Genomic DNA, 26,165 nt, shown 5'->3' with positions numbered 1-26,165 from the left:
GAGGCAAAACTTATTGCAAATGGTAAACATATTCTTTAACTCACCTAAATCATCATCTTGAATGTCTTTGCTATTACTGTAGGATGTGTAGTTGGAGGACGATGACTGCCACTCCGAGCTGCTGGACACAGGCAGAGGGTCAGCAGACTGAGCTGGTGGCGTCACGGACGCTGGGACATCTAAAGCAGCAACAGCACAAGTCAAAGGGAGGAAAATCAAAGGGAGATAATCATTACTGTACAACCTGTCTCCAGTGAGTCAGTCAGTGAGAGTCAGGTTTACACTGCTTTGAACAGTATTCTAGTTATATCACAAATGGCAGATATTTTACTGAGGTAGAAACATGTTATGCAATTTGTGTGTGACAATTTGACAGTTATAAATCTGATTTCATCAGACATGGGTCCTTTAGCTTAAATGGCATTGCATTTTAATCCAGGCACCATGTATAACTACAGTCTGTGACATCAGCCACTAGTCCAAAGCACAAGTCAAGTAAAATTCTGTTTGGTCTGTCAGCACAATAATAGTCACAATAATAGTCAGCATAATAAAACTCAATTCCACTGAAGATGAGTCTAAGGGGCAAGATTGGTTGAAGAGACTGTAACTAACATTGTGAGCATTACACTACATTACTTCTGATCCTTTCTTATTTTGGGACAGTATGCAGTGTTAGCAATTGGCACCAGTCCTATAGTCCTAACTAAACTGCCCAATAGTTAGCATCAGAGGGACTAATCAAAATTTGCCCTTTTTAAGGGTTTTGCTATATGTTATCATTTTAGGACTAAAACTTAGTTTCTATCGCTGGTGGGCATGACTAGTACCTGTAGCATTCTGTGGTATAACTTGAGGCGATGGCTTGACCAGCTTGTTGCATGGATAAGCTGAGCCACTACCTCCTGCACTGTAGTATGAAAGACTGTTGGCACTGTTCTCAAACATAATAGGTTTCCTGTTCGAGCCAATAGGGGCCACAGGTTGAGACTGAGGGGGAGGTGTAGATTGGGTGTTGGGCATGGGGAATGAGGGTTGAGAGGAGGGGGATTGTGAGGGAAGGGTTTGGCGAGGCCGGGGCACTGTGGATGCATTGTTCTGAGATATTGTGGGTGGAGCCAATTCTCTGTCAATGGGAGTGTCTGTCAATTCCTGGGGCCTGTCTGGCGAATGAGAGCTGAAACAAAATACATGTTTCATCAATATTTGTATGTCATCATTTTTAAAAACAATCCTCTTACTAATACAACCCAGATGTTCAAAGTCCCATATCCTTCATGTAATAAGAATTTCAACTTCAACTGTTAAGAAACAACATCAATGCAAACAATACTTTGAGCCTATCACTTGCCCCTAAGAAATGTGAATTGGCGCATTCAAATTAGCATTACGGGTCCTTCTGAGGCACCAGATTCCCGATGGTGCAATAAATGTCATAATCCGGGCCTCAAACTTCATAAATCCTACGTGGTTTGTTTATGGCAATTCACGAAAGATCCCAGTTGGTTTACAAAGCAATAGCTTCAGTTATCAGCTCTCTACAATTAGGAAGAATCCCAAAGCATAAGAAAATCAGGTAGTGATTGTTTTCTAGGTTATATAGTTACAGAAATACTTCATACTTGTCGACACCTAATGATAATATCTTACAGCTAGGTAACACGTAGAATATGCCACCAAAGAAAATAATCTCAAAATCAAATGACAGTAGACCAGACACTGAAAAGAGTGACCTTAAGTCTAGTCACCCATACCCTTCCCCTACAACTATTCAGGGTCCTGGGTAGCAGATAATGGGACAAGGGCTCATTAAAAGTAAGCAATAGGCCCATGGCCCATTTACATAACTTTTGTTTTTAAAAAAAGATATCTTTTTAACGATGTTAGTGAACTCACTTTATCTGTGTTTCATTGTCTGTATTGGTATTCCTTTTGCGGCCATTTCCAACCGCCTTGCTGTGATTGGGAGGTGTGTTTGACCTATTACTATGATTGACTGTACTGTGAGTCTGACGATTGCCATTGGGAATCCTCTCCCCTTTGTCCTGCCCCTGTAACGAAGGCCACGCCTCTTTGCTAGTGTTTGTTGGGGGAGGTTGTACTGTGGAAGGGCTGGGCTGAGACTTGGGTGGAGTCTCTACTGCAGGCTCTGGGGGATTTGGTTGGGGGATGTTCACCTGATCAGCAACAGGAGAACTAGATTTCTTTCTACAATGAGAATGGCATATAGTGGATGATGACATTATGCAAAAGATCAGTAGGATTTTTCAGGAAGGCCAAAATGCATCTCTGCTATAGAATGAATTACACAATGTACAGTTAACAAAAAGTTCAAAATCCTTCAATAGGGCCCAATTTTACAGGTGATCTAAACATTAAAATTAGCGACATTCTTCAAATAGAGTCACTGTCTCTAACTCAATTTGGGTGATCATCAATGATTCCATTGATATAAAACATACAATTAATATAATGAATAAAGGAAGTTATGGATCATGGATATTTGGGGGGATATTTTTAGGAAAGTATGTGCTCAGTCTTCACCACTCACAACATCCAAAAGAAATGTTCAGGATTCATAGGCCTTACTTAGAAGTTGATGGATGACAAAGTAGAGATAATCTATGGACAACAACTTCTTTATTTACTGTAAAGGCGACAAAACGTTATTCTCGAAATGACTTCATCAAACTTTCAGAATCTAGTCCCTCCTTACAGGAAAACAGTTACATACCTTGATTTCTTGTTATTTGTCGTGTGATTATTGGCTGTATTTTGACTGTTGAGGAACTGTTCTAACAGTTTTTGCTCATATTCTTGATGCTTACTGAAATGAGAAATGAATCCACGAGATGTTATAACTGAAACTGACGCCCTCACGAACGAATGATGTAAGTCCCTCATTAAAGGCTTGGGATTAACACCATTCATTCACTCGGTACAGATAATCCGTAATTCCTCCTCGCTTGTTGTTATTTTCTAAGTGTCACTCCTACTAGTAACTGAGGAGGAAGAGGAAGTCAATACTACTGCTACACTGTAGATGATGACAAATCATCCAGACATGTTCCTCATCCCTTGACTAGGAAGAGGATGCAAATATTCTGTACATCTGTACAATGCTTAGGTATCTTTCAATGAACAAACTTGTAAAAGCTATATATAAGTATACATAGTAACACATTCCTATGGGAATTCCAGGTTAGAATTGGTCCCTAGAAATCTATTCATGTAGTGGAGATTCCATGTTAGAATAGGACACCAGCAACCTATGCTGGTCATGGAGATTCCAAGTTAGAATTGGACCCCAGCAACCTATGCTGGTCGTTAGAGGAAACAAAATGAATAGGATGGTGAGGCTCGGTCACACCCCAAAGATGTGGATCGTTGCTCACAAATCAATCACTGTCTTGTCTGGTCCAGACTTGATTACTTACAGGCTGTAGACACATAACTGGAATATAGCAGGGTGCAGCGTTACACAACGAACTAAACATAATAACACAGACATGGTGGTGATCAAGTCCTTGTAATTTCACACATACCCCATTTGCATCTCTTCTTTGGTGAAGCTGGCTGCTTCCTCTCCCAGTTCATGTAAGTACATACAGTCCTGAAAATATCATCATAATCCTCAAGTTTCTCATTCAAAATTGTTAAAGAAAAACAACACGTTTTTCCCAGTACAGACCCAAACAATATAACGAAGGAAATCAATCAAAATGAATGGTTGGTTGGTTTGTTGTTTAACGCCACACTCAGAAATATTCCAGCTATATGACGGCGGTATGTAAATAATCGAGTCTGGACCAGACAATCCAGTGATTAATATCATGAGAATCGATCCACGCAATTGGGATATGATGACATGCATCAACCAAGTCAGCGAGTCTGACCACCTGATCCCATTAGTCGCCTTTTACGGCAAGTATGGGTTGCTGAAGACCTATTCTACCCCAGATCTTCATGGGTCCAAAATGAATGGAAACATAATATCTTTTCAGTATTTACTTACAGATTTCTGACACTGTGAGCCCCGTAGAAAGTGACTGCAGTACTTAGTAGTACCAAGGGAGGCTTTTAGTGTCCTCCCGTCTATGTGGACATTATTTACAGCTAGGATAGCTCTGAGAGCATCATCCGACCGAGTGTAAGTTACATATGCACTTGCACTGGGACCCTGAAACAGTTACAGACTTCCATGAGTTTAGGTGTTCATGACAGTAGTACGCTTCTCCTCACACAACATATTACAATTTCCTTCTTCACTTCGATCATGTAACACGGAACGAAAACTGAATACAGAATACGATGTAGAGACATCCAAGGAAGGTAACTGAAATTCTGTTCTTAAGAACGTATGTATTATAAGACCAATGTTAAAATTCCCAAAAAGCAAGCAATGTGAAGGAAAGAGGGGCATCAAGGACTTTTCTGAAACTGATAGGTAACCATTGACAACAGACATCCTGGATGTGGAAAAGGCATGTTTTGGGGTTTGTCTAATAAGAAAGAAGTGAAGAAGGAAATTGATAATGTGTCAAAATGGGAAATAATTACATATTTACAGACATAAACCTACATATTTAGCTGGAAAATATTAATTCAGCTTAAACTGGTGCAAGAATAACATGAACAACATACTAAAAGTTTTAACATTTAATAATTGTCAAAGAATCCATCTGTCATATTGTTGAAAATAAATAATAAATGAACAAAACAACTGCTCTTCTTTAACTCAAGATTATTAAACCTGCATTAACCGTATGAATTCAATTGGCATCCATTAACAATTTCCAGCTGGGAGTGAATGAACTGGTACTGACACCACCAGTCTGTACTGAAGGTGACAATTGTAACTAAGGGCCTTATTAGTCAGTCTCCTCAACCTGTGTGAAATTACTGCAGCCATCATGACCATCACTCAACACATAACAGATAAGTTATTGTTCAACATATAAAAGTAAGTTTAAACTGGAAAAATGCAGTTTTTCAGAACTCTATGAACCACAATCAATAACAAACACATGCCAAGAAAAGTTGATAGGCATTACTTAGGAGTTAGCGGATGACAAAGTGGACAATTAATGGATAACAACTTCTTTTATACTGTAAAGGAAACGTTTCGGTATAAATGCTTATAACGTTGTCAAGCAAGACATGACAACATTTTTGTCGTCTTTAATTGACAATGGTATAAGAATCTACACCGAAACGTCACCTTAACAGTATTAAAGAAGTTGTTATCCATAAATTGTGTTCACTTTGACATTCCTAGAAGAGTGTAACTGCAGTACTCACATGGACTTGAGCACCTGCATATGTAGTGCTCTGGTTGATCACAACTTTGTGGATTTTCCCGAACTTGCCAAAATACTCATGCTTCTTGAGGACATCTGCCTCAGCAAGTCGCTGGGACAGTCCCACCACGAACACCAAGTTCTTCTGAACCACCCTGGAGACAGAGAGGACACTGTTTCAAGAAACGACATTAGTGCAATTGTTATTTGGAACAGTAGGATAGAGTTTGTTGACTTGTATCAAAAAGGTAAGAACTAGAATTATTAAAGATTACAGGTGTGACCATAAATAGATCTAGTGACAGAATGCTCATTTAATGTAAGATGTCCACCTGTTTCACTCTCAGGTTTGCTTGTATGTTGTGTAATGCCACACTCAGCAATATTCCACGGTGGCAGTCTATAAATAATAATTCTAACCCTGATCTTCACGGGTGGCTTCACTCTCAAAACGAGTAGCTTTACCAACAATGACCTAGTGTCATAAAAATCACATCTCTAGAAAAAAGGTTGTCTTTTTGCTACATGCACCTGATTTTTTCTTTTGAATAAATTGTAAATTAATATACTTATCCTATCTCACACTATGCATTTCTCCTTCTTTCGATTTTGGTGCAGAAACGCCCAAGAACAAAGTTTCCAACTTCAACAAACATTTCGCTTGAACACATCCCAGCATCACCATGGTCACCACCTCAACAAATGGGTCACGCACTGTAATCCCGTGGATCTCAACCCTACACGACCAGATACATGCTAAGACGAGAACAGGTATGGATTGACAACATCCAAAAGAGGATCATAAGATCAAAACTGAGTCATGATATATTCAAGGCAGGTAAGGGTTGGCACACCGCCAAAACAGCCACGCTTGCGATGACTTCAACGTTAAATGTCGCTGAAGCCTCCACATAAATGCGTAGAGCTCTAACAGGGCATAAGGAGATGTCTTCATGACCATCTAGATTCAAAATGGATGCTGGAGAAGGGATGGTTAGAAACCAATCTGGTTTGCTTGGGAGTCGATTCTTCGAAATAAAATCCCAATGAAGTCCCAGGTATACCTTCCTGTGACTGCCTCTCTCAAAAGATCATGATTTTCGCTAACTTTGTGGATCCATGTTGTTTATATACAAGACCACTGGTGCATTGCCTGACTGGATCAAGAGCTGCAATGTATGGAGGACTTGGGCTCAATGATATACTGCCAAAATTACTGCCTTGAATTCCAAGTTGTTGATATGAAGCTCCTCTTCGGCTAAGAATCAATGCCCTGCCACCTGAAAATCTAGAAGGTGAGCTCTCCAACCTATGGTTGAGGCATGGACGAACAAGTGATGGGTCGGGATGAATGGCTTTAAAGAGACTCAACCACAGACATTCAATTCCTGAAGCCTCTACTGGAGACGTTGGTGTAGTGACAATGGATCGGGAAGTTAAACGTCTACCACTTTGGTGAAACCCACAAGCATGGAAACATAGAAACGTAATGGGGGCAAACCGGGATTCGGATGCCAAATCATAGGTTTCTGGAGTGCCCAAGGGACGCAACTCTGCACAGCCACCCGTGCCCCCAAAACTTGTGTGAGGGATTGGCTTCCCCGTCTTTGCGCTGTTCATCCTGGTTTGATACAGGGGATGAGAGTTCACTTTGCTGAGAGTCTGAGATGCACATCAGCTTCAATCTTCATAGTTTATTGGTGACTTCTCATAAGAAAGTACGGTTAGATGATCCGTGACAGGCAGCGTGGCAATAACCAGGGCGTTGTCAATCGCACAAGTCGTAGTCGTTTGGTGTGGTCGTAGCTTCAGCGTGAAAATTGAACTGAAGGAAACTATCAGAGGCTATATCATCTTCAAACAAAAGTGGCATAATATTAATTTGCTTTGTCTGTTTGAATAAGGAAACGTCCGATCTCACTGCCTTCTGAGTAACTTGTTTGGTTTTGAATGGATGAAGGTCTGTGTTCCGTCTCTCCAGACAATGACTTGGATAGCTGACCCATACTACACCAAAATCTTCTTATGTGTTTACATTGAGAACATCTGTTGGATAATTGTCATTGTCCAGGATAATTGCAACACATGGAGTTAGGCTCAACAAGAGAAAGAGTATGATAGCACATTTTACAGAATGGATGTTTCTTCATATTCATCTGTTCAAAATGTTGTGGTCGTAACAGGAAGATTTTAAAAAAATAATGTAATTTTCTATGGTTCAAACATGTCCAATGAGGCAATGAGAAAGAGAATGATGTGGCAGGTTATGTAAGGTTGTGATGCACAGGATTACGGGAGGTGGTGACCATGGTGATGCTGGGATGTGATCAGGCGAAATGTTTTTTGAACCTGAAAACCTTTGTTCTAGGGCATTTCCACACCAAGATCAAAAGGAGGAGGAGAAATACATAGTGTGAGATATTAAAATTTACCTGTTACGAAAATTTGAAAATGACAAACTGCTACATAAAATATTCAAAGTATAAAGAGTAACTCCACACATACCTGACATTTGCCAGGTGTTTTCTATTCTCCGCTGCTTTCTGTTTTCTCTGAAGGTCCTTTTGGCGCCTCTCTTTCTTAATTCTCGATAACCTGTTACAGAAACCAGAATGTGTGACAACAAAACAATAATCTGTGGAAATTGTTTTAGTTTTCTTTTACTAATAAAAGCAACACATACATAAATGACAAATGCAAATTCTACTTACTCATCTTCTGTTAGAGGTTTGAACTCTGCTGGGTCTTCTGGGTATTGCTGAAAAAATAACATGCAATGCATAAACTCCTGTGAGCAAGAACTGTTTGTTACTGCAACAATTTCAAAGCTACTAAATGACAACCATTTTGCAGCAGAAACAGACAAACAAGCAGTGATTTACATCAGGGGTTGACAACTTATTGAAAATGTTACTTGACCAAGGGCAAGAAAGACCAACATTATTACTTGCCCTATTTCAAAATTAACTTGCCCAGAATCAAGATAATAAAGTCAGTAACACTTTCTGCTTCAGAACTGAGATCCACCTCACCAGTTTTGGTAATAAAAGAGTGACCCTGGGACAGCTTTGTCTAGTTTGTATTTTTTGTACTCTACAACTGGTTAGTACTACCTTCCAGTAACACAGGTGTATGATAAGCTTAACTTACTCAAGCTTGTTTGCTTATTTTGGCTGCTAAACCACCATTGCTGCCAAGCATTACTGGAGTATCTTGGGATACTTGACCCAGTTTACTTTGTGTGCCATACTTGTCCACAGATGTGCAAGAAAACATATATTACTTGCCCAATTCCAAAATTTAATTGGCATGTGTGTCGGGCAATGGCATAATTTAACCCCTGTCACATGAACAACAACCATTGCTGTCCTACCTAGTACTGGGGAACATACATGAACAACAACCGATGCTGTCCTACCTAGAACTGGGGAACATACATGAACAACAACCGATGCTGTCCTACCTAGTACTGGGGAACATACATGAACAACAACCGATGCTGTCCCACCTAGTACTGGGGAACATACATGAACAACAACCGATGCTGTCCCACCTAGTACTGGGGAACATACATGAACAACAACCGATGCTGTCCCACCTAGTACTGGGGAACATACATGAACAACTAATGCTGTCCCACCTAGTACTGGGGAACATACATGAACAATAACCAAAGCTGTCCCACCTAGTACTGGGGAACATACATGAACAACAACCGTTGCTGGCCCACTTAGTACTGGGGAACATACATGAACAACAACCGATGCTGTCCTACCTAGTACTGGGGAACATACATGAACAACAACCGATGCTGTCCTACCTAGTACTGGGGAACATACATGAACAACAACCGATGCTGTCCCACCTAGTACTGGGGAACATACATGAACAACAACCGATGCTGTCCCACTTAGTACTGGGGAACATACATGAACAACAACCGATGCTGTCCTACCTAGTACTGGGGAACACACAAGAACAACCGATGCTGTCCCACCTAGTACTCAGGAACATACATGAACAACAACCGATGCTGTCCCACTTAGTACTGGGGAACATACATGAACAACAACCGATGCTGTCCCACTTAGTACTGGGGAACACACATGAACAACCGATGCTGTCCCACCTAGTACTGGGGAACATACATGAACAACAACCGATGCTGTCCCACTTAGTACTGGGGAACATACATGAACAACCGATGCTGTCCCACTTAGTACTGGGGAACATACATGAACAACCGATGCTGTCCCACCTAGTACTGGGGAACACACATGAACAACAACTGATGCTGTCCCACCTAGTATTAGGGAACATACATGAACAACAACTGTTGCTGTCTCACCTAGTACTGGGGAACACACATGAACAACAACCGATGCTGTCCCACCTAGTACTGGGGAACATACATGAACAACAACCGTTGCTGTCTCACCTAGTACTGGGGAACACACATGAACAACAACCGTTGCTGTCTCACCTAGTACTGGGGAACATACATGAACAACAACCGTTGCTGTCCCACCTAGTACTGGGGAACATACATGAGCAGTGGCAGGATCTCCTCTCGTAGATACTACCTTTGGATGAAGTTTAAGTTTCAATGTCTGTTTACAGATAGTACCATCAGCATGTTCAGCCAAACTGACAAGATTAAACATGGTCTGTAACTGTGACATCGTTTGAGAGTTGCAATGCTCAGCGGACCTCACCTTTCTGCAAGCTGGACACAACCCATTCTCATCTGTCCTTATTCTGTGCCAACAGAATCTGCATATCTAAAACAAAAATAGAATTTGTAAACACGGACTTTGTAAAAAAACTAAATAAATTAACACTTGTGATTCTCAGGGGTGTGGGGGTTGGGGATGTGGGGGTGTGGGGGGTATCTCTCAGATTGGAAAGGAAGTATTGTGCAAACTCACAAAAAAACAAACAAATTTGGTTTCCCTTTCAGTATTAAATATCACTAGGAACACTGGTTAGTCAGGACCACAGAGATCCACCAGGCCAGTACACATTTCTAACTGCAACAACAATATTTCCATCATATAACAACTCGTCAGTTTAATGACATGATATGAAATGATGTAAGATTTGTCCAAAATGTAACAAACACCCTGTGACTTACTTGGTATCCACAAGTGCAGGGAAAGAAATTCACATCATCTATTTCCAACAACTCCATGCATAGAGGACACTGAAAACAAGGGTTATACATATATATTAAAACAAGTTGAGTAATTGTGACTGTATAAGGGTCCATAATGAAACGTCACAAGTGCAACGTAATAAGGAAGGCGGTATCCATAGTGTCGACTTTGTCATCCGTCAACTTCTAAGAAATGCCTATCAAACAATTTATGTACTGTATATCGCCGTATATACAGCGACCTCACGTATAAGGCATGCCCCGCTGTACAAGCCATCAAAATCAATGGTAACTTATATACCCCATCTAAAAAGCAAATCGGAATGAAGCACGTCATCAGCGCATACACAATCCCTACATTTGCAATAAAAACATGTTTGTCTTCCGCTTAATCAATATACATCGAATCCCTTCAGCAAATTCAGGGAAACGAACTGATCATAACAAATAAACTTGGTCAATACAAATTTAAAATAATAATAATATCACTTAAAAGAATTTTGAAACAATGATCGGAAGAATTGTATCTGAAACTATTATTTTATCAGGAATTATTTATTCCAACATCATGTTATTTTAGTCGCAGCTTTACTAAATATATATGAAATAAATGAATAACCACTAGCGAAGCATAGGCTCAGCAGATCGCTATTGACTGATATATTTTTGCATGGAACAATTTGACCAATCACTCCCGATGCTTATGCACTTGCGATAGGGAAAACTTTATGTTGACATATAATAAATAGTCAAACTACAACAAATGTGACTTTCGGCAAGACAATGTATGACATTTATGATATATATATATATATCCATTCTCTATTCACCAAAGTTTGTTTTACGGAGTCAATAGCGGTAATCTGACCATAGTTGCTGTAAATAACAGCAATCTTCTGATCGCTTTACATACGATTTCTCCAAAATGAATGTCAACAATATTGAATGAAATTTTAGATAAAATTAATAAAATAGACTACGAACATAACTCCAGATATACAATGAAGACTGTTTATAACCAGACAGTGTAATTACACGAATAGTTTATGTACTTCAGTACAGATTTGTTGACATGGTATTTCTGGTGTTTCGTGCTTACGGTAATATCTTTGTGTTGGCAGGGGTAAAAACATCAAAACTCTTTAACCCTGTGTCTAAGACAACACCCCTTGAAAGCCCCTAATTCTTGGTATGAAAAACTCGCCTTATACACAGCAATATACGGTAATTAATAAAACCATACTATAAATCATTTGCATGAAGTTGAAATATAAATGTAACTCTTTGTGGTGACGTTGGTTATTCCATATTTACAACAAAACATTCTACTTCAACATTCAAGTTCCTCAATAGATAAATCCAAGTGTCCCATCATCAAAAATTAACCTACTTTGCCCATACAACATATATTGTGATGTAAAGGTGGTAAAAGATTGAAGACAAAAGATGCCACATGACCATGATGACAGCCACTCTTCTGGATACAAGTGTGAAAGTGCCTCATACATCATTGTAACAGGCTTAAGCTGGTAAATGCTTACTGTCAATCAATGAAATAAGCATAATAAATAGGGTATCAGGTGTTGTCTGTTAACCATGAAATTAACATATGTCAATATCATAAAACCTCACCTCGACTTGCTCTTCTCCTGCCATTGTCAGTTATAAATCACAGCTTGTAGACAGCACTGGTATGAAATCTGCATATGAACAGAAATTTTGAGATAGTACCAGCTGTTCACACTAACCACAGCACAGAGCCACTGGCACATGTCTAATATTATAAGAAAAAGCAACGCCAACACAACATTATCTATAAAATAATCCAGGGTAGGAAATGATAGGGACTTTCAGTCATAAGGAAATAGTTTGTTAGTCATCAACAAGGAACTATTTTATCATGGCAGGTTTCACATATTCCCGGTATTTCAAATTATTTACGGTATTCAGTATCTTCATAACAATTGTTGAGCTGCTTTCATTCATGAATAAATAAACAATAGGTTTGTTTATATAACACTGACAGTGATGAACAACAATTCATGTTAGTCGAACCTTGTGTCAAACTCGGGGGACCAGGAAAAAAGTTCAAAGTTATCTGGGATTTGAGACAATCAACAAACCAAATTTTCGAAAACCAGGAGATTATCACCCTGTCCAGATGCAACACTAGATTTCAAGGCATACATTAATTTCAGGACCGTGGCTAGTGGTAGTGAAGGGGGTGACAACTCAGGTGCATCATCGATCTCACTGTCGCTGTCTGGTCCAGTGTCATTGTCAAAGTCGTAGCTTGAATAATAGATTCACCAACATAATCTTAACCAATGTTAACACGTTTTACACAATTCTCAAATGTCATCAAATGAACACTTCGAATCATCAGGGGAATGTTATGTTTAATTTGGATACTTGGGACTTCCAACTGAGTTGAGAAAACGGAATTTGACCAGTATAAATGATGAAAAATACAGATGAAAAATTGCAGGGAATGGAAGGGAAGCCCAAGACAATCAGGAATTTGACGAGGTTCGGCTGCATGTCCATGACGTACATGGTATTGTATACATGAATTTTCCATCTAAAATTTGGCATTTCATTTTAAGTGATAACAGCATTACCAGTACTACACCAAACTATGATCAGTTTGTCAACAATAATTTCATGAATTTCAGCTATTAGAAATAGATGTTTGAAACCACAAAAATAAGTCAATCTTACTTTTTGTGAAGCATGAAAACTTCTAACCAAGAAAACAAAACAGAAAACCTCACAGCCAATACTATTTATATCAACAGATGTCAATATTGAAAATCAGAAGACTGACTAACCCTCATGCATAGTATTGCAATTTACATAGTATTATCTTCAACAATACCATGTTTCTATGTTTACAATTTGGCAAAATAATTGCAATATTGCTACACCACCAGTATTGATTCTATTCACAATGGTTATTTTAAAAAAACAACAAGACTGAACATGTCTTCAAACCTCACATTTGCAATCTAAACTCTAAAATGAATGAATTTTTTTAAAATGAACATTGGACCCACCTCCACAACAGAATGAAAAGGCTAAAACCCTATAAACAAGCTACAGCAAATGCAAGCAAGATTTGAAGTTTAGTGATCATGTAACAAGTTACATGATCTTTTTCCATGTTTTCTTGTTCAACATGTTTGATTTTCCAAGTTGCACAAACTGAAAACAAAAGAGGGTACTGGAAAAATCTAACATGCATTTATCTACAGCAACCTGCTGCTTTGCCCTTACAAAGATACTGCCACAATTTCCATGTGCACTGCTTGTAAAACATCCTCATAATGATAGGCTTCCAAAGTGGAAAGCAGTTAACAAATTAATGTCTGACTTCATACCAAAAACAGCAGACATAATACCTCATTGCAATTACATTCCACAGAAAAAGGTACAATGTGCATTGTCAGTCCTTTTAATCATATTACCTATGTTACATTCAAGATAACTACCAGACATTTCACACTGTCAATATGGAACCAATCTATCAGCATGATCAGGTAGACTGCACAGTACTTTCCCTAAGTTGAAAACCACTGAGTGCTTTCATCTCTTTGGACATGTTACACATTCTATCGCTATCACGACGCCTGGTTTAAAATATGTCCACAAGTTAAATACAAATATGAATTGAAAGGTATGACTGAATGCTAAAATGTCGACGTTACATATTTCTGCTGGCAGATTGCAACAATCCACACATCTGTCAACAGAGTGGCAACGCCTTCATTTCGAAGGTTTAAAAATTGGAACACAAGTTCAGGAAAAATGTATTTGGCCATCTCTGTGACAAACGAAAGCATATACGTAAATACTGAAATGTTTACATACGGAACATTTGACGTTTGGCAACTTTCCAATATCTAATGATGAAAAGACTTCCAGTTATTTGACCTATCCAATTTCGACTTCGACGGAAGCCCAAGGACGTTTGATTTACCATGCGTCGTGTACCTCGCGGAGATAAGACACATATCACATATTCAAACAGTATCTGAATCAATATTGTTCTTATCCTTTTACTTGTAACGAATTATGTTCAATACAACCCGACTTACGCCTCTAAAATATCTCCGATTCCTACCGGGTTCTGACTACTAGACACAAATTGTTCGTGTGCGCAATCATTTGCGCAAGCTGCCCGGATGTCTCGCGTGTTAAAAGAGTTTCTCGCGTTGATTCTCGAGGGGAATTCCTTTCTATTATATCTATCTCACATTGTGATTGGATAAAATAATTTACTACGAATATTCTAATTGGCTACTTAAAATTAATCCTGGAATTTACCATGTTGATACATGTAATATTTTGCAAAGAAATAAGTGAGAATGTCTTTCAAAAGAGAATCTAATGACGGAAGTTCTCTTAATTCATTAAGGGTTGGTAGTACAGTATTTTTTTAAATCAAAATCCTATAATATGTATTTGAAATTTCTACAGATCTAACTATAATCGAAGAAAAAAACTCACTCTGGGTTGTCGACAAGTCAAGAGGTAGGCTAATGACACACTAGCGCGATGATGACGCACTGATGATGAATGCTATCGTGAGAAAAACCCGAGGTGTATTTTTGGCTTTTTTAAAATACAATTGTCGGGACATTTACTGTTGAAATCGATAACGTAGAACATGTGTGGAAATACCCGTCGTTTATCAAATCTAACTGACAATTTAGACAATAAAATTATTACCCTTGTAATAACCTCACTATTTACTATTTCAGTGACTGGTGGAAATCTAATCTTAATTAAAAAAATGTGTTATATCGAGGAAAGTGTAAAGGGTTAACCCAGCAAGTTTACCTGTTAGTGCAGCCTGTACGATGATTGACAATTAATAATGATACTTACTGGTAATAAAAATTGAGATCCCTCACATATTAATTTGCCATCAATATAATGATTCATACTCAAATTACGACCCTTATGAAGCTGTTATTAGTTTCAAAAGTGATGTTCAGATTGTTGTTAATGAAGGAAGGATGACAGTTTTTGAAAGTTAATCTGCACACATACTTTGGTGTGATAGTAAGGATATAGGCTAGCACTTATTAACTGGTAGCAATATGATTATGTTGAAATAGTAAATTAGTGCTTGTTTTTCTCATCTCATTCGTTTGTCTGATAGTATGCACAAGGTATGCTGATTTATTTTTATATATAAAGAATATAAATTATATATCACAAAAAACTGGTGTAATTTTAGTTAAGAATTATTCAATGTGTTGTTGGTATTCCTATGGTAATTCATGTCTCCTGCTCCTGACATCATATCATGACTATTGTTGAAACCCAGTTATTTTGCAAGTGACGGATGGCATTTCGACATTTTCAAAAAAATTTAAATGAACAACTTTTCTTTTATATCATTACCAAATTTACAAAAAGATATTTGGATGATAATCGGTCAATGAAATCCAAGTCCATGTAGCTGTGTAAAGCTAAAAGCTGAACTCTGGGCCCTACTACCATCTCAGTTATCAATACGTGGAAGATGTTGTCATCATGGTCATAGCAGGACAGACATTAAAATGTCTCAAGTCTAATAAGTGCTATTGGGACATGACATCTATGTCTAGGTTCAGTCACTATATGGCTGGGGCAGTCAAGTAGCCTAGTGGTTAAAGGGATGGCTCGTCACGCTGAAGGCCCGGGTTCGATTCCCCACATTGGTAAAATGTGTGAAGCCCATGTCTGGTGTCCCCCACCGTGATATTGCTGGAATATTGCTAAAAGCGGCGTAAAACTCACTCACTCACCCACTCACTCACTATATGGCTGGGATATTGCAGTCGTGATGTTACTCTTGTGACACTTCTTTTACTCAAGGGGCCAGTGGGGTAGCCTAGTGGTAAAAGCCTTTGCTCGTCACGTCGAAGGCCCGGGTTCGATTCCACACTTGGGTACAATGTGTGAAGCCCATTTCTGGTGTCCCCCCGCCGTGATATTGCTGGAATATTGCTAAAAGCGGTGTTAAACCATACTCACTCAATCACTCACTCACTCTCTCACTCAAAGTACCTCAGATGAGTTTGCTGTGTTAATCCTTATCAGTGTTGTATTTAACATTATCTGTCAGCCATCATAAGCAAAATTGGCATCTATGACTTTGCTTATTTCTACAGTTGTTAATATTTGTGACAAAATCCATGTCAGGGTGTTTCAGGTGCAGTGTTTCAGGTCAGGGTCACAGTGGGGTTGTTGACAGACAGACAGACAGACAGACAGTTGTTTATTTTCGTCTCACCTTTGATTACACCTTAAATAGTACATCACATACACACACACACTATGCATGCATGCATGCACACACACACACACACACACACACACACACCCACACACACACACACACACTATGCATGCATGCATACATACATACATACATACATACATACATACATACATACATACATACATACATACATACATTCAAAATGTTCAAAATATAGTAACAAATGTAATTTCAGGGCCTATTTCGAGATTATTTTCCTAGAATAATGATTTAGATAAGCCTCAAGAAAAACATGATTTCAATAAAATGGCATTAATATTTTATATTTTACCTTAGCCTGACTCATACTAATTGTTAACTTCATCTCATTATGAAAACGTAGTGGAAACTCCTGTGCCATGTTCCAAAAAAACAGAAAATCATCTCTCCCGAACACACCCCTAGGCCCCGGCAGCCACACTGGAAGCGGGTGACTAAGCTAGTACACTTGTCGCACTCTTATGTTTGCACCAGCCGGGTGGTTGGGCTAAATAGATGTCAGGTTACTGACCCATAACCACCGACCGAGAGTCCACGCCCTCTGTATTACTATGTAATTCAGATATGAGTGATAACGATTGTGTCAAGATTATGACCTTTTCTTAACAAGGGAACCTCAGTAAGCTGGAATGTGGTTCTATGAGCACTTACAAATCCGTGAAGTCTCCTGATTTTGTCCAACTCTGACAAGTACGGAGGTTCCCATGGAGTTAATTGAACAGATCATGATCTGAAAGACGGTAAATCCCACCACCAACTGTGGGATTCAAACAATTAGTATGAGTCAGGATAAGGTAAAATATGTATTTTTCAGGGTAAAATATGATTTATGCTTATCCTGACTCGTACGCTATAGCACCTACTATGCTGTCCCCACTTCAAGTACCGTATTCGACGTAATAAGCGCCCCGTTCTAATAAGCACCCACGGCGATATTTGCTGATATATTGGCTGGTGAACAATCCCAATTAGCGCCCCTTCCGATTGATCAATGTACACAAGACATTTATTCGCGTATAATACGCACTCATGTGTTATATGCACCCTTAATTATGGGCAATTAAATTCTGGGAAAATATATCTATCGTATATAAGCATTTCAGGCTGTCACCATAAACCACAAAATTTATCTTTCAACTCTTTGAGAGCGCCCTGGGCGCTTATTACGTCGAATACGGTATACGTGTGAAGCCGGTAAGGGTAAGCGAAATGACAGTGATGAGCGTACTGTCTTGGTCACATGCTTCCAGAGCAACTGTGGACTGAGAGGTGTGTTCAGGTGAGATGATTTTCTCTGTTCTTGGGAACACAACACAGGAGTTTAAGTACCTTTTCGGAATGAGATGAGACAAGAAATTAGTATGAGTGAGGATAAGATATGAATAAGATAACCCTTAAAATTATATTTTTAATTTTTGGTAATGGACCTCCATAAAACAAGGAAGTGCATTGGTCTTCCTCAGAGCAGAAATACCCTCTTTTTTTCTTGTTTTAACAGCAAAGACGAATCAGGGACCTGCTAGCTGTTGACATCCCTGAAGATGAAGCCACCCTGCTAAGCAATGGAAGGTAATGCATGATCACACACATTATTAATTAGTTCTGATTAAATTTATTTTTTCATTATTTTGAAAATGAGTAAATTATTTGATCAAATGTATCTGTCGTTCAGCAGAGAAAGTAGTCCAATCAGTACGTCTCTATTGTAAATTTCAGCAAACACCATCTCATCTTTCTGATGGGCGTCCTTTACAAAACACCCAAATAAATAACAAAATAGATTATGCCACTACAAGGAAATATTATAAATCTTCCGAAGTAACTAAGGACTTTGTTTCATATTTAATCGAGTAATTTGTTACGGAAAATGGATAAATTGTTAATTTCTTGCAGGCCACCATTTTTTTTGTACACTAGAACAATGGGATGTAGTACATTTCCATTCATTAATTCGCAAGAATGTCAATGTATGCACACCTGTGTTTGGAGGTATCGTGACAGAATCATTGCACAACATGATCAGAGAGCACAACAACATATGCTACTGAGGATTGCAACAACTGAATGCACTTACACCCCTCAGTGTAAAAGACGTCGTTTGACGACCGAAGAATTAGGCAGATGCATAGGCATGCTTGAAACTCGACAAAATGTCACGTTGCAAACATCTTTGGTGACATCGTAAGTGTGATCAGCATGGCTTGGAATCTATGTTTGGATCGATCAGATACCAGGCAACAGGCAGCGTTCCACAACACAGTGGGAAGACAGCTTTCTCCTGATGGCAGCAAGATGTCATCACTTCGTGACTGCCACCATGCTCAGAAATGACATGCGGAAAGCCTGTGGTGTTAACGTTTCTACTCAGTGCGTAATCCCCACACCCCACTGACCTAACATCACAGACAGGCACGTTTGTATTGGGCTGAAGATCACATCAATTTGACAGATTGGGCTCCAGTACTTTTCACTGATAAGTCGAGATATTGTCTCGACTTCACAGACCGTCATGCCTGAGTGTGGAGAAAGACAAGGATAAAGATGTCAGGATTCTAACATAGCTGAACATGACCGCTATGGAGGGGACTCAGTCAAGATTTGGGGTGGGATCAGTAGAACTGGAAGAACCAATCTCCACGTCCTATGAGGCACGATGACAGGTGGGCTACAGGTGTGACATTCTGGATGTGTATGTGAGACCGTATGCTTGTGCAATTGGACCAGACTTCATCCTTATGGACCTCATAGTGCCAGGGTCATTGATGCCTACATAGAGCAGGAGACCATTGTCCGTATGGAGTGCCCCATCGAACGCATGTCAAACAAGCTGCAGATTTCACAATCCTCTGTCCTTCCAGCAACTCTACAGGAACTTGGCAGTGCTCTTACTGAAGAGTGGAACAATCTTCCCTTGGCAACCATCCAGAAACTTATTGAGAGCATGAGACGATGGTGCTAGGCTGTGATCAAATCGCATGGATCACATACATGCTACTGAGAGTTGTTTTTTGGACAATGAATTTGTTTCATGTTTTTTTTTACATTTCAGGTTCGTTTTGATAATCTCATTTTGACAGATGATCTGACTGATTATTGGTCGCATTTTGTTTGTTGGCATTGTGTGGCACATGGCAGCAAGAAATTGGCTATGTTGCCAGAGGGTATGTTATGAGTTGTAGCAGGATCACGAGGGGTACATGGGGTTTTATACATTCTGCATTAGGTTTTAAACTTAATGAGATGATGAAACCCCATGTTCCCCGAGTGATCCTGTTATGCCAAGTTTATCATACCGACATGTTTTAATATGACATTGTAAAAGAATTAAAACAGATTGAAACTTGATAGAAAAGAGCTGTTCGACTGAGTCACGTGACTTTCATTGACTCAGAAAAAGCATGCTGCTTTATGCTTTGAAGCAGAATATAAAGGATTTATTCTCCTTCTCAGAAATATGTGTGCAGCCTGTTTTTTTCGTGGCGGGGTATACAGGATTTATTCTCCTGCTGAGAAATTTATTTCCCTTCAAGGCAGGATACAGTAACTTGTTATGATGTGAAATGGACAGTTATTAACAACTTCGAATATCTCATTACAGATTTGCATGTGTCGTGTGCCACCATAAGCCTGTGTTTGACACAGTCGACATGTTGGCAGTTCATCGCAGTGGGAAGAGACATGAAGCCAGTAAGTGGGCCCACATTGTAGCAACAAAAGCAGATAGTACTGTCCATTACAAGAGTGTGTTATGGTAGTATTATGGAAAGGGGATATAGGAATGGGTGCTGTCCATCCGTCCATCCGTCACGTTTCATTTCCGAAGCAGAACTCATAAACCGTGAGAGACATCCTAACCAAACTTGGCACATAGATAGGTCAAATGATGAACTGGTGCCTTTTGATAGTATGGGATTTTTTTAAAATTTATTTTTCAAGTTTCCAAGGCAAAGACTTTCATTTAATTGAAAATGGGGGTAGTGCTTGTTTCCAGAGCAGATCTTTAAAATGTGCCATGCACTCAACCAGACATGTTATATTGGCAGGGGATATGAGTATTTCATGCTTGTTGATCAGTGCCAGGTAGGATTCTCAGAACAAAACTATCACATGACTAGGTTCGATTTAAGCAACTTGATTTAACTTGCACCACATGCATATTGACATGACAAACTTGTTGCACCAGACAAAACTAGGTTGCACCCAGGTCCCATAATTTATCCTAGTTGAAACATGTGCCCATTATGTTGTAGTCCCCATACTTTGATGACATCAAGCCAAAATAGCCTGACAACTTACACACAACACAGGGATTACTGATGTAGTATGGTAAATAAAGCTTAGAGGTATTGAGTGTGTTCAAGGACTGATGTGTCGACAAGTAAGAGTTAGACACAAACTTGAAAGATTTTGACATGCACTTGGTATAAATATTAGATAGGTTGCACTGGTGCATGTTTCTATAGCTAAATCAACCCCTGCATGACCACAATAAATAGAGTATTATTATGATTATTATGATTATTATTATTATATGGCACTTTTTTCCAAATTTATTGTTGCTCAAATGTTCTAAAACCCGGATAAATCATATAAATCTTATCATTATCCCAATCACTGGGCCAGTGTGAAGTCAGTTTTCATTCTCTGCTCCCTGGGAAGTATACACTCCAAGTAATCCGTGAGGTGCTAGGTTAAGTCACAATACCATCTCCTCCTATATTATTTGTTCTTCAGGAATTGAGTAAGAAATAATTTTGTAACAAGAGTTCAAGAGTCCTGAATAGTAATGATTTGATATTACAGATTTTACATCATATAAATTTTCTCTCTGCTGAGAGTCATACATTCTCTACTTCTAATATTGACATACATATTTTTGCAAGGTAATCAAATAAGTATATTAATATGGTAAAATGTCTATGATCAGAGGGGCAGTCGGGTAGCCTAGTGGTTAAAGCGTTGCTCGTCACGCCAAAGACCCGGGTTTGATTCCCGACATGGGTGCAATGTGCAGTGTTCGAAATACCTGCCTGCCCGACCGTCCAAGACGGGTTGATTTCAACTCGGGCTGCCAGATTTTCAAATCACCCTGCCCAACGGTCGGGTTATATTTCATATGTGAAAATATTCTAAATATTTCCTGATGATAAGCATTAATTCACATGTAAAGATGAATGATAAAATGTAACCAAAAAGAAACCTCGTTAGCTTATCCTGAGAAACATATGATTATAGTGGGCAGGCAGGTTTTGGTCAGGGCTGGCAAGTATTTCAGCTAGCCAGTCCTTTGGTCTGGCTGAAATCTTTGGGAGTTTCATACCCTGCAATGTGTGAAGCCCATTTCTGGTGTCCCCCGTCGTGATATTACTCGAATATTGCTAAAAGCTTGATCAGAAAATAACTATTGATTACAGAGTGGGGAGGAGGAATGGTTAGATGCAAGAGAAAAGTATTTTATTTATTGCGGCTTTGTTGTGATATAGCTGAAGTGTTGGTAGAGCGGTGCACCAGTGGGTCAGTGACTCCAGCTATGTTGCTGTCACAGGTCTACAGCATCACGAGGAGAAGAAGGCAGAACTGCAGGAACTCATCAGGAAGAGGAGGCACGAGGCGTTCGTCAAGACAGGGTCCAGTGAAATCAAGATTGTAAGTTGTCCTCTATACCTTTGATACCAGTAAGATGAAATATAAACTGGATTTGGATGCCTGAAAATATGATTTGAAACTAATGGCAGAGATTTAGGGTCAGATTTCAATTTTGTAGTATAGCAGTGTTTGAAATACCTGCCAACAAGACAGTCCGAGATGGTCAGTTTTGAAAAGTTGCTTGCCCAATGGTCGCCTGCTAAGTTGACAATTAAACAGTACGATTCTTATGTTTACCCTTTCGTTACTTTTGTTCGTTAGTCTAGAAAATTCTGGACTGGCAACATTTGATCTTGTCTAGTAACATTGCAATGTTGCCAGTCTGGTTGCCTGGTGAATTTTTGGGGATTCTATACATTGAGTACAGAAGTACCTTATCAAAGAAACATGCTGCATGACTGAAAAAAACATTTACCTATCTCCTGCTGTTTCAGGTTACATAGTCAAATGCAAACTCTCTGGTGAAAAGGTCATAAGGTCATGATGTAGGTTGTGTATGAATACTTAGGTATAGTAGGCACCACAAGGAACTGTGTACATGTATATGGTTATTTCTATGGCAGCTACTTTATAAACACAACTTAGAGGCCAACCTGGAAGAAAAGGAAGATGACCTTGTAACTATCGTTCGGAATACCCCGTGTTAAAGTCAGAACGACCTTTCATCCGACCAATCAGAGCGTCGCTTACCACATTATGAAAGTGACAGTCGGAATGTCTAATCATGCAATTTCGAAAACTTTAACACGGGGTATTCCGAACGATAGTTACGGGTTTAACATGAATTCATACAATCTAGACCATCTATTAGCCATTCCAGAATGTTCTTTTGTTTAGGTTTCAAATTTGTAATCGAGAATTTGTCAAAATATGTTTTGAAGCGTAGTCACCAATTTGATATTAGTGCCGTAAAGCATGAGAAAGCTTCCTTCTGATTGGTCATTCCATTGGTCGGTCATAGTTCGCGCAAGGTCGGTCTCACGTGACCCGTAATGGGATGTCCTCAGATCTTTGTTTAGCGGTAGCGAGAACTAAGATCTGATTTTAATGAAATTGTGTACATGATAGGCACAATGCTTGTCTTAATATATAGATGAGACAATGTATTTTTGGGGGTCCGGGGATTTCAAGTCAGCAAGGTTCTACTGTAGTGTGATTTTACCATGGAATGATTTTCTCAAGGCTATTCAAGAAACACTGATTGTTTTGTCAACATGAACACATGTTAATTGTCTATCGATTCTTCCAGGCCAGTACACACTTCAAGGGCATCGGCAGCATTGCACCATATGATCCTAGAGTAAAAAAGAAAGTGAAGCCTTACGACCGCAAACCTAAGCTGAGCTTGTCCTCAACACCACAAGCCACACAGTCTAGGGCACTGCCAGGAAACAGGGCCATTGAGGCAATACAGAGTCAGGGCCTGCTGAAACATCCTAAGCAGCTTAAAAAAATATTTGAAAGCCCTGACTCTGAATTTGTATTAAAACCATACCAAAGAAAATCAGAAATGCTTGGTGACAATCAGAACCTTGTGAATGAGGCGAAGACTGATTCAGAATCGGGCTGGAATAGTGGACAAAATGGCCACCTGGTGACCCATGCTGGCCGAATGGAGGGTGAGAGAGCAGCAGCCCCACCCGCTCCTCCCCCCGAGCCAGGGGGGTCAAGCAAAGACAGTACAGTGACAAAAGAAGACAAGGATAGAGAAACAGTTCCTTCAGAGAAGAAGGAATTAGCAGAAAAATATTGGCAGATGGCTGGGTAGGTCTTTTAACTATTCCAATTTTCACAGATTGCAAAAGTCAATGCAAGGGCTTTAATTAACATAGCTATATGGGTTTGTGTTCAGAGTGAGTGGGGGCGGTCGGGTAGCCTAGTGGTTAAAGCGTTCGCTCGTCATGCTGAAGACCCGGGTTCGATTCCCAAAATGGGTACAATGTGTGAAGCCCATTTCTGCTGTCCCCCGCCGTGATATTGCTTGAATATTGCTAAAAGCTGCGTAAAACCGAACTCACTCACTCACTCACTCAGAGTGGGTGAGAGGTTTTTTGCCACTTTTAGCAATATTCAAGCAATATCACAGAGGGGGACACCAGAAATGGGCTTCACACATTGTACCCATTTTGGGTATCAAAACCGGGTCTTCGGCGTGACAAGGAAACGCTTTAACCACAAGGCTACCCGACTCAAATTTTTGCGATACCGTTAATTTTACCAAAGGCAAAAAACAAGAAAGTTACTACAAAATATTGCAAAATATTAGATTAGCCTTTACATTGTATTTTGGACTTTTTGTTCCTCTCAATTCCTGTACACTTGCATCTGTCTTGGGCTAAGAAACTTTAACTGTATTTCATATTTAGGGTATAACCTAGGAGCTACAAGGAATTATGGATTATCTGTCCCCAAGTAAATATGGTGCAAGTTCCTTGCCTTTCACGTGGGACTGATAATCTGCAATTCCAAGTTTCAAGTGGATTATAATATATTACTCAAAAGAAGTCAAGAACATGTTCATGACTATAGGGAATCTGTCATTGGTGATGAGTAATGCAACATGCAGTCTTCCAATTGTGGATGATGTTCTTCATCATATTTTGAGTAGTATATTACTCATTGACATTTTAAGAGCAAAAATGAAGAAAGAAAAAACGTATGAAATGTCAACTCTACTGAGAAACTTCACTGAATGCAGCCTATGGTTCAGATGGTGTAATGGCAGCAGTTTGGGACTCATGAAGAATTGATGACGTCATATCGTATTTTTCTCATAAATGAAGCACTCTGATGTCATATGGCTTCAATTGACCAACAGCTTTGAGAATCGGTAAAATGCACATATGCAAATTTCAGAAAGTTATTACATATAATCATGCTACCCTTATGGGTAATATAACTATTACAGAATTACTGTTTAATTGTTTTAACTGTTGTTTCCCAGATCGGGCTGGCGGAAGGACTGGGATGGGAAGTGGATCCGAGATGATGACTGTGAGTTTGACTCGGACGAGGAGCCACCTGACTTGCCATGATGAACTGATGCTGAAGATGCTGGCCATGAAGGAAGACTATGGAACATATTTAGGAATATCATGAGATTGGCAGAACTGTCAGTGAAAGGCATAATTCGTGACATTTGAAGCCTATTCTTGTTGTGAACTGCAATATTATTGCATTAAAAAGTGGTGACCCTGCTTTGTGTCAAGTGGTGGGTTTTGTCCAGCTTATATCATCCTTAATAAGTTGCAGACTATGATGCCAATATCAAACATTTTGCAAACTTTATGACTGTATCAAACATTGAAAACTGTTGCTGTACATGTGTGTTTATGCATTGTGGAGATTGTGCAACTACCAGCGAAGTATGTAAGTCTTTAAATTTTCAGACTGTGAGGCCAATATCAAACATTTTGCAAACTCTATGACTGTAGTAAACATTGAAAACTGTTGCTGTACATGTGTGTTTATGCATTGTGGAGATGTCAATCGCAACGACCAGCGAAGTATGAAAGTCTTGAAACTTTCCTGTTGATGGTAACAAACTTGGGGATGAAGAAACTTATCTTAGTCCAGCACATTTCTATTCTTTGCCATTGGTTGAGATTAATTCCAGACCCAGTGTTGACGAAGATGGGATCAGGTGGGGTCTGTGACTTGACTGATTGTGGTGTGGATCGGTACATTTAGTGACTGGTTTGCTGCATCAAGACTTGGTATATTTACCAGCTGCAGTGATATAGCTGGTATA

The 26,165-nt window shown here is 39.4% G+C and overlaps 2 protein-coding genes across 7 annotated transcripts in view; one reads left to right on the top strand and one right to left on the bottom strand.

Moving 5' to 3' along the window:
- The window catches only part of LOC124114872 (CCR4-NOT transcription complex subunit 4-like), a 28,022-nt gene extending 13,368 nt beyond the window's left edge, over window positions 1–14,654 (bottom strand). For 3 of the 4 annotated variants that reach the window (XM_046475660.2, XM_046475663.2, XM_046475661.2), the window contains exons 1-13: window positions 14,553–14,654; window positions 12,088–12,155; window positions 10,435–10,503; window positions 10,016–10,081; window positions 8,012–8,058; window positions 7,806–7,895; window positions 5,302–5,473; window positions 4,016–4,180; window positions 3,546–3,613; window positions 2,735–2,827; window positions 1,897–2,208; window positions 831–1,177; window positions 45–179 (exon numbers count right to left, since the gene is read on the bottom strand). In XM_046475660.2, coding sequence (XP_046331616.1) covers window positions 45–179; window positions 831–1,177; window positions 1,897–2,208; window positions 2,735–2,827; window positions 3,546–3,613; window positions 4,016–4,180; window positions 5,302–5,473; window positions 7,806–7,895; window positions 8,012–8,058; window positions 10,016–10,081; window positions 10,435–10,503; window positions 12,088–12,111 — 1,588 coding nt within the window. In that variant the 5' untranslated portion in view covers window positions 12,112–12,155; window positions 14,553–14,654. The remainder of the gene's footprint in view (window positions 1–44; window positions 180–830; window positions 1,178–1,896; window positions 2,209–2,734; window positions 2,828–3,545; window positions 3,614–4,015; window positions 4,181–5,301; window positions 5,474–7,805; window positions 7,896–8,011; window positions 8,059–10,015; window positions 10,082–10,434; window positions 10,504–12,087; window positions 12,156–14,552) is intronic. The other variant, XM_046475662.2, reaches the window with a different exon arrangement.
- Window positions 14,655–14,752: 98 nt separating this feature from the next.
- Window positions 14,753–25,866, top strand: LOC124114882 (sodium channel modifier 1-like). 3 transcript variants are annotated; one of them, XM_046475676.2, is made up of 6 exons: window positions 14,753–14,873; window positions 18,267–18,337; window positions 20,367–20,455; window positions 22,314–22,414; window positions 23,664–24,178; window positions 25,359–25,866. In XM_046475676.2, exons 1-6 carry the CDS (start codon window positions 14,823–14,825, stop codon window positions 25,447–25,449), a joined length of 918 nt encoding a protein of 305 aa, XP_046331632.1. In that variant the 5' UTR covers window positions 14,753–14,822; the 3' UTR covers window positions 25,450–25,866. The 3 variants fall into 3 exon arrangements, with proteins under 3 accessions (XP_046331632.1, XP_046331633.1, XP_046331634.1); XM_046475677.2 differs by lacking the exon at window positions 14,753–14,873 and adding an exon at window positions 14,894–14,988; XM_046475678.2 differs by lacking the exon at window positions 14,753–14,873 and adding an exon at window positions 15,007–15,057.
- The last annotated feature ends 299 nt before the right edge of the window (window positions 25,867–26,165 follow it).

Source organism: Haliotis rufescens, unplaced genomic scaffold (genome assembly GCF_023055435.1).
Source record: "Haliotis rufescens isolate VD_foot unplaced genomic scaffold, xgHalRufe1.0.p SCAF_109, whole genome shotgun sequence".
Lineage (NCBI taxonomy): Eukaryota > Metazoa > Mollusca > Gastropoda > Lepetellida > Haliotidae > Haliotis > Haliotis rufescens.
This window is presented reverse-complemented; position numbering and strand designations above follow the sequence as displayed.